This window comes from Myotis brandtii, unplaced genomic scaffold (assembly GCF_000412655.1).
Source record: "Myotis brandtii unplaced genomic scaffold, ASM41265v1 scaffold106, whole genome shotgun sequence".
Lineage (NCBI taxonomy): Eukaryota > Metazoa > Chordata > Mammalia > Chiroptera > Vespertilionidae > Myotis > Myotis brandtii.
The window spans coordinates 1,226,091-1,239,251 of NW_005353584.1; the positions used below are offsets into that span (position 1 = coordinate 1,226,091).

Below are 13,161 nucleotides of genomic sequence, written 5' to 3' on the forward strand. Positions count from 1 at the left end.
TTAAGGGGGTTGAGGCATATCATTTTTTTTTCAATATTTCTCTAATAGAACTGAATGACTCTATGGTCTCTTTCCATCCCTCTCCCCCAGGAAATCTGTAAGACCTAGATACACAGTATTATTGGAAACATATACCGAGAGAGAGAGAGAGAGAGAGAGAGAGAGAGAGAGAGGTTGTAACGAAATACACCAAAATAGTAATAGATAGTAGTAGCAGTGATCTTGGAATGGTCTGGGATTATGAATAATTTTTTTATTTCTTTTACTTTCTTTTAGTAGCACTAATTATTTTTCTATTTTTATAATGAAAAAATCATAAACTTTAAAAACTGTTGATAAGACACTAAACAAACAAACAAAGCCAGGGAAATATGAACTTGTCCAGAATACAGCAGGCCCTCAACTATGGTAGTTTCGTTCAACATTGTTTCATTATAACATAGATGAGATCCCACAGGAACTTCACTCTTGTTTACATCAATAGCCTACAGCATTTCACTTAAAGTCAAGAACCTATCTATGAAGTTAAGAAAGGACTTAACTGTAATTAAAACTTTAATCTATGATTAATTTCTGGCTTAGTCAGTGACTATCTTTCTTAAAGACTCAGAATATCCTGTTTCTAGTACAAATGACAATCCTACTCCAAGCATTTCATAAGCTTTATGCTGTGGAAACATTTGCATTTTAAAATTCAAAATTCTACGTCTTGATAAGTGAAGGCAAATTTGATTTCCTTCCAAACAGAACATTTGGAAATGTATATTATTTCTCCTTTGGAATACAGGATTATTTAGGATATAAATGACTACATTGAAAGAAAGCTTACCTGCTGGAAACACATTTTCAGCTTTCTGTTTGTCTGCTCTGTGCACTGCTCCAGCTGTTTTCATAAATTATAATAAAACAGGGTATTAACTTTTAGAGAATCAGCTGTCTACAGCAGTTACAACATGCAAATATCTAGTATACAAGAAACATCAAAGCCTAGAACTGGCCAACACCAATACAGTGGGTCTTTTAAGCCTGGGTCTAATTAAATTAATTCACTAAGATATACCTTACCTCATTCCAAAAAACTGATTAAGGCAGTCCACATAATTAATACAGCATGGTTAAAGAAATTGCAAAAAAACATAATCAAGGTGAAGGAAAAGTAAATGATTATAAATATTCAAAGCGATATCAATAAGATAGTTGGAGCCTGGATTTCTTAGATGGGAACACCCAGAAATAGGCGGGGGTGGGGGAATCACTGGCATATGGGGTGAGATTTGAAGCCAGAGACTAGTTGAGGTCACCTAGAAACCCATTCCATAGACAGAAGAAAGTGTTCCAGGAACGAGTCCTCAGACAGGCCAACATTTAGAGACCAAATAGAGAAGGAGCTGCCAGCAAACACAGGGGGAAAGCAAGAAAATGAGAGGGGTGCTGTTATGAAAGCTACAAAAAGGAAATGCTTCAAGGAGGAGAAAGTGGTCCACTGTATTGAAGACCTGAGCAGTCGGTAAGTAAGTGACCACTACATGTCAGCACAGTGGTATCGGGTGGCCTCGCAGGACAGCCGCAGTGAAGTGTGGAGTCAGAAGCTGGACGGGAGACCATGAGGTGAGAGCACAGGGTGAAGAAGCAAAGACAGTGATTATAGGTTAGAGGACTAAGGACTTCACCCAAGGTCAAATTAAAGCATGTGGCACTTTGGCCAAATTAATAAATTGGTGCTCTTTTCACTGACAGTCTTTCCACATGTACCCATCCTTCCCAGAAATCACACTGAGCATGAGGGTGGGAAGACACCCCGACCCTCTGCACCACGCTGGCCCTTCTCCACACTGGGAGCAGCTCCGAGCTGTGGGCCTGCACTCCTCACAGCTCACCATGGCCTGTGGCGACTGGGCAGCGTGAGGACACCCACTGTGAGACAGTGTGAGCCTCTGCCTGTCCACCCAGGTAGCTGAGCAAAGTTTTCCTTACTTCACATACAGTCTGTCTCTGAGAATAGATTTGATAAATGCAACTGTCTTCATCTTTCCGGGTGAAGTCTCAGTTATTCTAATAAGACACTAAGGTGGCTGACGAAGTGTATCTGAGAGACAGAAATTCTATTCTTGATGCAAGGGAGGGAAGTCGGACTATGTCTCATTTCCATTTATCTCTGCAACCAACTGTTCTCAGTCAGCAAGATCTTACTGAAGCTTATTTAACCCTAGGCCACATTGGTTTTAATTCTGAGCCACCCATTTGGTATAAAGATCCTCATCTTCATTCACTTAGTTCCTCTTACTGGGAACACTTCACATTTTTCTTCACTGAAAACCAAATTCAGGCTCTTCTGTCATTTCCTCAGAGTTCCACAAAAGCCGGCTTACCTCCATGCTTGCCACAAATTCTTCCACAGATGAGTAGCCAATTTCTGATGGTAGCTGATACTCAGGAAAGAAATACAGAATAATCTCCCTGGGGAAAAAAGCACAGCAGAGATGGGAAAGTACCAGGAAAAGAGACAGAGCACTCATCTGTCAGACTGGCCCTGACTCCTGGGTGTTAAACATCTTAACAAAGATGAACATTCATGCCCACCAAACTGTTTTACCACTGGCATTAAAGTGTTCTTCAAAAGCATAAGCTGGGAGAGGGAGGAGTGTAGCTATTAAAAGGCAACAGGAACTACTCTTTGTAATACTTTAAGCAATAAAACAAAATTATAAAAAAAAGGCAACAGGAGGAATCCTGTGGTAACGGAATTGTTCTGTGTCTTGAATGTCAATACCAATGTCCCTATTGTGATCCTGTTCTACTGTTTTCCAAGACGCTACCATGGGGAGAAGCCAGGTAAAGGGTAGAGGGGATCTCTGTACTATTTCTTACCACTACATGTGAACCTACACTTGTCTTAAAATAAAAAGTTTATGGAAGGAAGGGAAGGAAGGAAGGAGGGAGGGAGGAAAGGCTGGCTCACAATTCCCACCACTAGCCAAGCAGCCCAGGAAAGCCCAGCACCTCCCTGAGTGCTCTGGGAAGAGAACTCAGCATTGCAAAATTCCTGGAGGGAAATAGGCTATGGGCTTACTGACTAATGGCCATAGGGATGGCCATTGTTCTAACAGGTGCTTCATTTGGCCAAAAGGCAGTGACACCCTCCCTTCTCTCGAGACAGCTTTTCTAGGGATTAATCACCCAGATCAGTGGTCGCCAACAGGCGGTCCGCGGACCACTGGTGGTCCATGAGGTCCAAAAGGTTGTCGTCCACTGACCTAGATGACACGTATTTCATTCCAAGGAGAATATGAAATCTATACATGTATAGCTACACGCTTTAAATTGTATAGTGATTTTATGTTGAAGTGCTCCAATAACCTTACGTACAATATCCAAGGGACTGACAAAACTTTTCAACTGTGAAATAATATGGCACACAAAACACAAAACAGCTATTTCTTATACAATTGACATTCCCAGTATTCTAAGTATATTATTGTGCTAATATTTATTTATAGGTTTAAGGAGATTCAATCTGAAAAGTTAAAAATCTTCAGCATTGCATATCATCCAATATAACACACATGTACACCCCCCCCCTCCACACACACACAGACACACATTCTGCAGAATTATTTGTCTGGCTAGTAAGAAGGCAAATGGTTGGGTAGAGTGATATAAAGCCTTCAGGTATTTGAGATGAGCAGAGATCAGCTGACACAGAGAAAAGAGCTGCATCTGGAGTCCCTGGGAAAGGGATCATATGGTTGGTTTGGTCAACCTTATGAAAGTTCTTTTACTAAACCACACCTCTCTCTCTCTCTCCATAAATCCAGCTTCCCTTCCTCCAATACAGGGCTGAACCCTCTTCTGAGCATTGGTCCTTTTCATGGTGGATATGAACTCTTTTGGGTTTAGAGATTATCAGCAACCTTCAGAGGAAGTACTTCTAGAAAAACATGTTAAGATGAGAATGGGAATGCAGCACCACCGGTACTGATAGAAAAGATCCTAACCCATAATCTGGGGAGCCCCAAAGAAGAGGAGTTAGCCAGCTGCAGGGAGCAGGGGCTGGGGGCAGGTGAGGGAAGTATTCTAAGCCCATTGTAATCTATGTTGGGAAACTGAGTATTTTCTGAAGATACTGAACCCCTGGTCAGACTCAACCACTTTTTAGAAAGTGGTGAAAATGGGCTAAGCATTGCTATCTGCTTTATATATATAATTTTAATGAAAACTCTGATTGAGGAGTTATTCCTATTTTGAACCTCTCTGGTTTCCTGGTATTAAGGACCCCATCCTCACCCTTATCCTCAGGCTCAAGCAGGTTGGCTGTGTTCTCCTTTTTGTCTCTGCCTCTAGGATGCCAGGATTCAGCCTTTTGCTCTCCCCTCCACAGAGCTGCTACTAACAGCTTTTCTTGGGAAATTCTGTCCCACAAGACTAATTAGAAAAGCAGACATTTTTATGGCCTTCTAAAAAGTATCTTTTTTTGTAGGTTTAGATAGTAAACTTACTGAGGGAAACAGACTGTTAAAAACAAGACAGGAAAATGCTAAACTGAGCAAAACACTCTAAGATAACAAAAATCACAAATGTAGGCAGTAAACAGAGGTGCCCTGACTCTACTTCGACCGTGTGGAAAAGGGTAAGGATGATGTCATGTCCAAAATGAACCAAGTGGAGGGAAGGAACATTCCACACACCTGAAAGGGCTCTAATACTCTCTTAAACATGTGACAAGCAAGAACAAATCTGGCCAACAATAGTGAGTCTTACAGAACACGGTGCCCTCCACATTGCACACAACCAGCCACAATCTTCATGCCTTGAGGGATTTAAAATCTAGTTAACACAAGGAATAATGTTAGACACGACGAAGAACAGAGCAGTACAGGAGGGGGAAAAAAAAGAGAGAAGACAAGAAATCTGTTTTCACTGGTGAAATGTAAGAAAACATACTACTGCTGGTTGAGGCAAAAGAGAAGACTGGTAAATGAGGAACTCATTTTGTTCCAATTAAAGCCTCATGTTCTGTACAATTCTCTTTCTACTGAGCATTTTTATAAAACTACAAAAATTCAAGCTAGTGCAGAAAAGATCTGATTTATTAATGCATTTAGCTTTCAGAATGTTCAGTTGATAATAGCATGATCATTTCAAGCACTAAAGATTCTACATGTTCATCAGGGAGATGGTTTCTGGGAAATTTTAATTTTCTATTGATGGCTAATTATAGAAGTGGATGTACTTTAAAGTCTTAGTATACTCAATCAGATTATCTCCTTTTTATCAAGTGTAACTCATCAAAATGAATAGTAATGATCCACTTAGATGAAGAACAAAAAATAGCCCAGTTAAAAAAAAAAGAAAATGATGATACACAGTGATACATCCAAACTCTGCTGCAACACAACCAGACATGTCTCATGAGGTCTCATAGTGTGAATGGACACACACACACACACACACACACACACTTTCATATGTATACATGTGTCTATATTCCCATGTATGTGTGTGTATATATATATATGTGTGTGTGTGTATATACCTACGTATGTGTGTACATGTACAGTGTTGAGGAGCATGAGATTCCAAATCAGGGAGCAGGAGGCTAAACCCAGCCCTCTCCTTGGCTGTACAATTTTCTTTGAGACGTTGAGTGTGTTACTCAGTTTCTCTAACTTCAGTTTCCTTATCCATAAAAAAAGTTAAAAGTAATACCAATCTTATAAGTTTGTGGAAATAAAAAGCAAACATATACAAAGCACTTGGGTGAATGCCTAAAATATTGCAATGGCTTAAAAATTATAGCTATTAATGATCAAGAAAGCCTGTCACAATCATTGGTCATGTGGTCACATCCATACTTTAATAATATACACACATTTATTCACATATACAAAGGCTCATACATATGTTATTTATTGCATACTACAATGTCTCAGTGACCAAAGGACATGCATGAATGTTAGAACTAGTAAGTTATACACCAGGATTTAAATATATGGCTACCCAATTCAATGCTGAGAATTTAGATATTACTTTTGATCAAATAGGGACAGAAGGTAAGAAACTGGTTGGAGAATCCCGTTCTTCAGGGACTATGCTATAGGCCAGTGATGGCGAACCTTTTGAGCTCTGCGTGTCAGCATTTTGGAAAACCCTAACTTAACTCTGGTGCCGTGTCACATATAGAAATTTTTTGATATTTGCAACCATAGTAAAACAAAGATGTATATTTTTGATATTTATTTTATATATTTAAATGCCATTTAACAAAGAAAAATCAACCAAAAAAATGAGTTCACGTGTCACCTCTGACACGCGTGTCATAGGTTCGCCATCACTGCTATAGGCTGTGGCCATTTGAGACTGACATCCATCTAGATCAGTGATGGCGAACCTATGACACGCATGTCAGAGGTGATACGCGAACTCATTTTTTTGGTTGATTTTTCTTTGTTAAATGGCATTTAAATATATAAAATAAATATCAAAAATATAAGTCTTTGTTTTACTATGGTTGCAAATATCAAAAAATTTCTATATGTGACACGGCACCAGAGTTAAGTTAGGGTTTTTCAAAATGCTGACACGCCGAGCTCAAAAGGTTTGCCATCACTGATCTAGATCATTGGAGAAGTGGTCTTTTCAACCTCTTAATATCTGTCCAACACTGAGGTCTGGCCTGCACCTGCTTCTTTCCCAGGCTGGTGTGAGCTTGCCAGCCCAGTCACTATGGTAGATCTGGTGGCCAGAACTTAGTACTCAGAAATGCAGCACACTAGCTTCATTTCTTGGTGAACAACTTGTCTCTGGATCCCTAGTATCATTAATAAAATGTGTCTTGGTGCAAAGTCCAAGGTAGATCCACCTACATATAAGCAAGAGTGCTTCCTCCTTTCTCCTACAGCAGGATAGGTGTTGGGAATGTGCTCCTAAAGGACAGTAGGTGGGGACTTCATACCCATATAAGCATAGCTCCACAGCCCTGGATGCTGCCACAGAAGTTTCCATAAATTTGCAGGGCAACTGCAGGACAGAGTTCCTGTCTTTATATACAACCAACCTCTACCTTTCTTTTTCTTCCTATCAGCTTCTATTCTTTGCTAAGTCTCTTCTCCAGGAATATTCTATCAGTCACTCATCAGAAAGTCAAAGTAACTGTCCAAAGGAAAAACAATCTTCCAGCTAGGGCATGCTGTGTGGCCTCCTTGTCTGAAAGCCTCTTACCACACAGCCTCCTCATAGTCTGCAAACCCCAACAAAACCAACCGGCTGCACTAATGTAGTGGTGCTACTGCTCCTGCCCCCAACCCTCCCACATGACACCTATTTAGAGCATTCTTCTGTATACTAACTTGGCTTGATCATAAAGCCCCCTCCTATCATGGGTCCCTATTTAGAAAAACTGAATCCTGGACTTTGCCCAGTCCATCTTTTGAGAACTGAGATCCAGACATCTAAGTTCCTCATTAACCATGGGCAAATTTAACATTCTACATTGAGCCAAAAAGTAAAACTATTTCCCCTCAGGAAGTTTAGTATTTAAAGCTAAAAACAAAGACACTTTTTAGAAGGCCATACAAATGTCAAGAGGAATATTAATAATAAAAATAGGGAGGAAGGAAGGGAAGAAGGAAGGAAGGAAGGAAGGAAGGAAGGAAGGAAGGAAGGAAGGATGGAAGGAAGGAAGGAAGGAAGGAAGGAAAATTATTTCAGTAAGGCCAACTCAGTAAGAATTACTCATTGTATCTGAGAGAGGACTGATGTCCACCATATTGCTGGACCATGTAACAACAAGCATTTAGCAACTGTAGGTCTATTTCAAGGGACATTTAACCCATGATCTAGCTAAGTCAGTGTAGTTAGGAGACAAATCTTAAAGTCATTTGACTAAATTTTCTCATTATTACCACTTAATAAGGAAAAAAATCAGGAGTTGTCACTTCTAAGAAATTTTAACAAAGCATGTGGAAATATGTTAGTAAATATCTTTACCATAAATTAGATGTCAGTTTTCTTACTGTTTCCTTGACAGATGGGCTCTGAGAAGACTTTGTCAGCGAAGAACCAACTTCACAGCCACTACTCACAGTCACTCTGGCTCTGTGTCCAGAACCTGGACCTAAGTCTTCCACTGGAATGCTGGGCAAAAACAGCCGAGATTTATCATTTCAAAGTAGGAATCACATTAGATACTAATAACCTCAGAAATGTCAATATATGACAAATAAAATGTGAATATATACCAAATAAAGTATGGACATATGTGTGATGCTGAAAACTCATTTATATAGTTATATTAAATCAATTCCCAAGTAGAAGAATTACTATTTATTCCTGAAAAATCTTGTTCCAAGGTTTGTGGGTGGTCACAATTAAATAAAATCGGTGGTGATTTATTATTAACAACAGTAGTCATATACCATTTGTCTCTCATTTGGTGAAAGAGGCTTTTAAACTAAAGTTCTAGTTTAGCCTGCGGGTGGGGGAGGTACATATAGAAAGAAAACAAAACAGGGGCAAAGTCAATTGAAAAAAAACTTTAGTCAAATCTGGAGGAAGGAGAATGTTCCAGGTGAAGTGTAATGATTCTGGGATAGAAACAAGGTAGGGCTAGTCAAAGGGGAATGAGGAGGCCAGAGCTGTTGAGGTGGAGTGAGGATAGCACTGGCCATGGAGTGGGAGCTGGAGTTTATTCCAAGCAGAGCAGGCATTACCATTGAGGGGTTTCTTGCATGGGTGTAAGGTGATCTGATATGTGTTTTAAAAGCATAACTGGCCGCAGCATGGAGAATACACACAATGAGGATGCATAAAGTAGTGCTGAATGTTAATAAAACCCAAAGCTTTCAGTGTGGTGGGAACAAGAAAAGTCAAAGGCTGTGCAATATAGGAAATAAAGCTGGTTGGGCAGGTGTGGAACAAATCATGTAGGGTTGTGTCTGTCAATTAATAGATTACTGTGATCACTTTCACAATTGAGATGACATAAATTAAAAAGAGTTCTATATCTTTATATTTTCACTAGAGGCCTGGCACACAAAATACATGTACGGGTACGGTCCCTAGGCCTGGCCTGTGATCAGGGTCATCTTCCCTGGCTGCCTGCAGCTGGCCCCACCCCCCCACCACTACCCACCCCTGGGTCCCCATTTGCCATCGGGCAATTGGAGCCTGACGGCCAGGGGAAGGGACCGAGAGGTCGGCCTTCCTGCCTGCTTGCTGGCCCCGCCCCCACTGTGGGTTGCCCTCTGGGTGTGGGGCAACTGGCAGGGCGAGAGCCTTGGCCTGGTGCCACCTGCATCCCCCGCCACCCACCCCAGTTCCCCGTTCGCCATTGGGCAATAAGAGCCTGCTGACTGGGGGAAGGGACCGAGAGGTGGTCAGTGCACCTCATAGTGACTGGTTGAGCGGTCGTTCTGGTCGTTCCGCCATTAGGGTAATTTGCATATTACCATTTTATTATATAGGATACTGTATGGGTCTTTTAACAATTCATAGATAATAGTTCATACCAAATGAAATGTGCTTCTATTGTCAACCTTTCTTTGGCATTAAATATATTAACTTCAGCTATATTTCATTTAAGATGAAGAACATTATAATGCTTAATTGTCTGTTAAAAATACTTGTACAATGTCTGAATGGCCATTAACCATAACTTCCTTTATGCTGAAATTTTACTAAAGAGAAATCCTTCAATTTTTTTAAAAAATCATTTTTGGCATGCTGCAGATTTATGCTGGTGGTAGGGGTAGAGGGTAAAATGCACTACCCTAGAGCACAGGGATTCCTCTCTGAGCTTTTGTTCCTTTTTTGGCCAAATAACAACAGTGCCTGCCTCACAGAGCTGTGCTGAGGATTAAACAAGAAATACAAAGAATTTGTCTCAATGCCTCCTGTTATGAAACAACACACACACACACACACACACACAATGTATTTTAATTTTTGGATGGATTTTAAATTTTAACTTAAATCTTAATAAAACTCTAGGTTAAAGCATTATCCATAAAATGGCCTCACAACACTGGGCGTGGGGGAATAACATCATTTCATCACTCAACAAATATTACAGAGTGCCCACTTTCAGTCAGGAGCTATTCTGGACTCTAAGGACACAGGTGAACAAGACAGCCTCTGTTCTCATGCAGTGAGTTAGCACTGAGTGAAAAATATATAGAAAATAAGCAAGTTAGAATGTAAAACATTAAAAGAAACAGAAACAATGAGATAGATATTTAAAAATAGTAATCAGTGCTCTAGAAAAAATAAAACAGGATGATATGGTTTGACAGTGTGCCTTGTCAGAAGTGGGGTGGCCTATTTTAGATGGAGTGGTCAGGGAATGCCTCTCAGAGGCTTGGAGTTATGCAGAAGAAAAGACATGGCCTGTCCTTAATAAAGGCCATACGCAATGGAAGACTGACATTCAGACAGACAATTCCACTTGATTGGGAAGCACTGCTCACCACTGTGGGTCAGACCATCCTATATGATAAAAGGCTAATATGTAAATCAACCAAACAGCGGAATGACTGCTCGCTATGACATGCACTGACCACCAGGGGGCAGATGCTCGATGCAGGAGCTGCCCCCTAGGGGTCTGCTCTCCCACAGGGGGAGCACTGCTCAGCCAGAAGCTGGGCTCACAGCTGGCAAGAGCAGCAACGGTGGCAGGAGCCTTTCCCTCCTCCACAGCAATGCTAAGGACCCCTCGGGGGATGTCTGCCTGCCGGCTTAGGCCTGCTTCCTGCCCCCCAGGGGTCCTGGACTGTGAGAGGACACAGGCCTGGCTGAGGAACCCTCCCCCTGCCCCCAGTGCATGAATGTTGTGCACTAGGCCTCTAGTAATAAATAATTATTGAAACTGAATGATGTAATATGATCATTGCAACAGAGGCTCTGTGAATACCTTTGTGGTCAGGGGGACCCCAAAGGAGAGAACACTCAAACTGAGAGTTGAATGAAATTTGACTGGTGTACATGTTTCAGAGGACATTCAAACAAAGGAAGTAGTGTGGACGAAAAAATGGAGGTATGTGATAAAACAGAACTATAAGCAATTCAGAAACCTGGGAAGCAAAGTGAGGGCTAAAGAGAGAGGGCCAGGGGTGAAGGGTACCTGTGCCAGGCTCAGGACTTGATAATTTATCTTCACAGTGACAGGACTGTGAAAGGCTTTTGAGTAGAAGAGTGAATGATGGGATGTGAGTGTTAGAGTGACTACTGTTTAGTAAGTATGGAACATAAAAGCTCCTCTCTCTTTTCTTGCACTTTATTCAAGGAGCTCCTATGCAAAAAACAGCAGGTGGGGGTAGGGGGGGTGGATTCAGAGACACCCAGTCTGAATGTCTGAAAAGCAGCTTCAATAGGTTTGTAGTAGAATGAGGATAAGAGTTTGCTTCCTGGAAAACATTCTCTTCATTCTATTAGGTATCCAAAATATTTTACTTGAGAAGTCTCATGTCAAGAAAACTCTAGCATGCAATGATTATAATTGCATACATGTATGACAATTAGATAATAAACCACACAAAATATGGGTTCATGATTTCATAGTTATACCTTATATATGCAACATTTTCCATTCTTGGACCACATTACTGTAATTTGAATTAGTTGCCTGCCGTGAGTAAGAAGGTAAGCCTGTTTCATTTTATTATTCCCAGCCCTCACAAAAGAAAATGAAAAGGTTTGGAAGAAAAGTAAGAAATTTAGTGCATTCTATTCTTTCTTGTCTCCTTTGTAAAATTTGATTCCAATCTTAATTGCTTTTCTTGTTACTATTATTTTCTTTCTTTTTGTGTTGAAACATTGATAATCACTTTTCAATAGTGTAATTTCACTCACTTGGATTTATATAATTGCGGTACACTCACCTTTTCCAGTTAGGTAATGAAGAGTTTCTCTTTATTTCTGCAATGTCACTGCACAGCTCCTGTTTTTCTTCAAGGACATAAACAAAATGAAGTCAGTCACTTTTTTATTACCACATAATAAACTGAAAGAAGTGCTATCAGTTCATTAACTACCTGTATGAAATTCGGCTTTGTATTCAAACTACCTTTTGTAAAACTACACCAATATGTTCTCAAGGCAGTATATAAAAACCTTTTAAGGACATAAACAAAATGAAGTCAGTCACTTTTTGATTACCACATAATAAACTGAAAGAAGTGTATCAGTTCATTAACTACTTGTATGCAATTTGGCTTTGTATTCAAACTACCTTTTGTAAAACTGCACCAATATGTTCTCAAGGCAGTATATAAAAACCTTTTTAACAAAGTGTATATAGCATATGTAATAACCCAAGGGCCTCTCTAACTTGTTTTTTCATGATTTCTTTGTAGTGATGCTCACTGTCTGCTATTTCTGTGCATGGGGTAACTTGACTGGGGTTGTTCAGATTCCCTGTTCTCACTAACCTCTGCCCTGACAACCACCTGTCTTCCCTTCAGCATCCTTCTCTGTTCCATTTTGGGTTCAGATTCAAAGATGTCCTGACAGATCCCAATCAGAAATGTGTCTTGATAGAGAGTGCAACTTTAAAGCAGGAAGAGACCTAGAGTTACCTAATCAGCCATCTCACTCAGAGAACCTCAGAACTGCAGGTTCAGAGAAGTCAGTGACTTGTTTACAGTCCACAGAGAAGCAGAAATGCTTCAACCCCCTTGGATTGGTGTTAAGAGTTTTGGGGGACAGAACAAGAAAGAAATCAACGTGTCCTTCCACCTATCTCTAGAATTCTTTGTGATATCTGTCCAAATAGCTAGTTATCAAATAAACCCTTAGCAAGAAGTTTAGGATCATCAAAAGCCATGAGGAACAGGACAGAACAAGGAAAGTTTAGATGGTGAGTAAATGGCTGAGGCTCTGCTGACTCCTTTAAGGAAACGTAAGACAGGATAGAGGTTGTCCAAGCACACTGAAGGTGCCACTGGTTTTGCTCACTGACTTGCATGCAAAGTGAAGTTTTTTAATCCAACAGCCAACTAATCCATAATTACAGTCATTTGAAAATATTTCACAATTTGTTTCTTCTAAATCCAGGGTGATTGTTGGAAATTAAATGTTAATTTTAGGGTCAAAATTGTATTAACAATTTTTCCATTACAATTGGGAAACCCAACAGGCACATACTTGAAGGTCTGTTAATAGTTTAAA

The 13,161-nt window shown here is 40.3% G+C and overlaps 1 protein-coding gene across 1 annotated transcript in view; it reads right to left on the reverse strand.

Annotated features, from left to right (window-relative positions):
- The window catches only part of MORC1 (MORC family CW-type zinc finger 1), a 144,524-nt gene that overhangs the window by 11,410 nt on the left and 119,953 nt on the right, over positions 1 to 13,161 (reverse strand). The window contains exons 22-25 of the mRNA XM_014540912.1: positions 11,874 to 11,940; positions 7,987 to 8,133; positions 2,370 to 2,457; positions 830 to 883 (exon numbers count right to left, since the gene is read on the reverse strand). Of these exons, the coding sequence (XP_014396398.1) occupies positions 830 to 883; positions 2,370 to 2,457; positions 7,987 to 8,133; positions 11,874 to 11,940 (356 nt within the window). The remainder of the gene's footprint in view (positions 1 to 829; positions 884 to 2,369; positions 2,458 to 7,986; positions 8,134 to 11,873; positions 11,941 to 13,161) is intronic.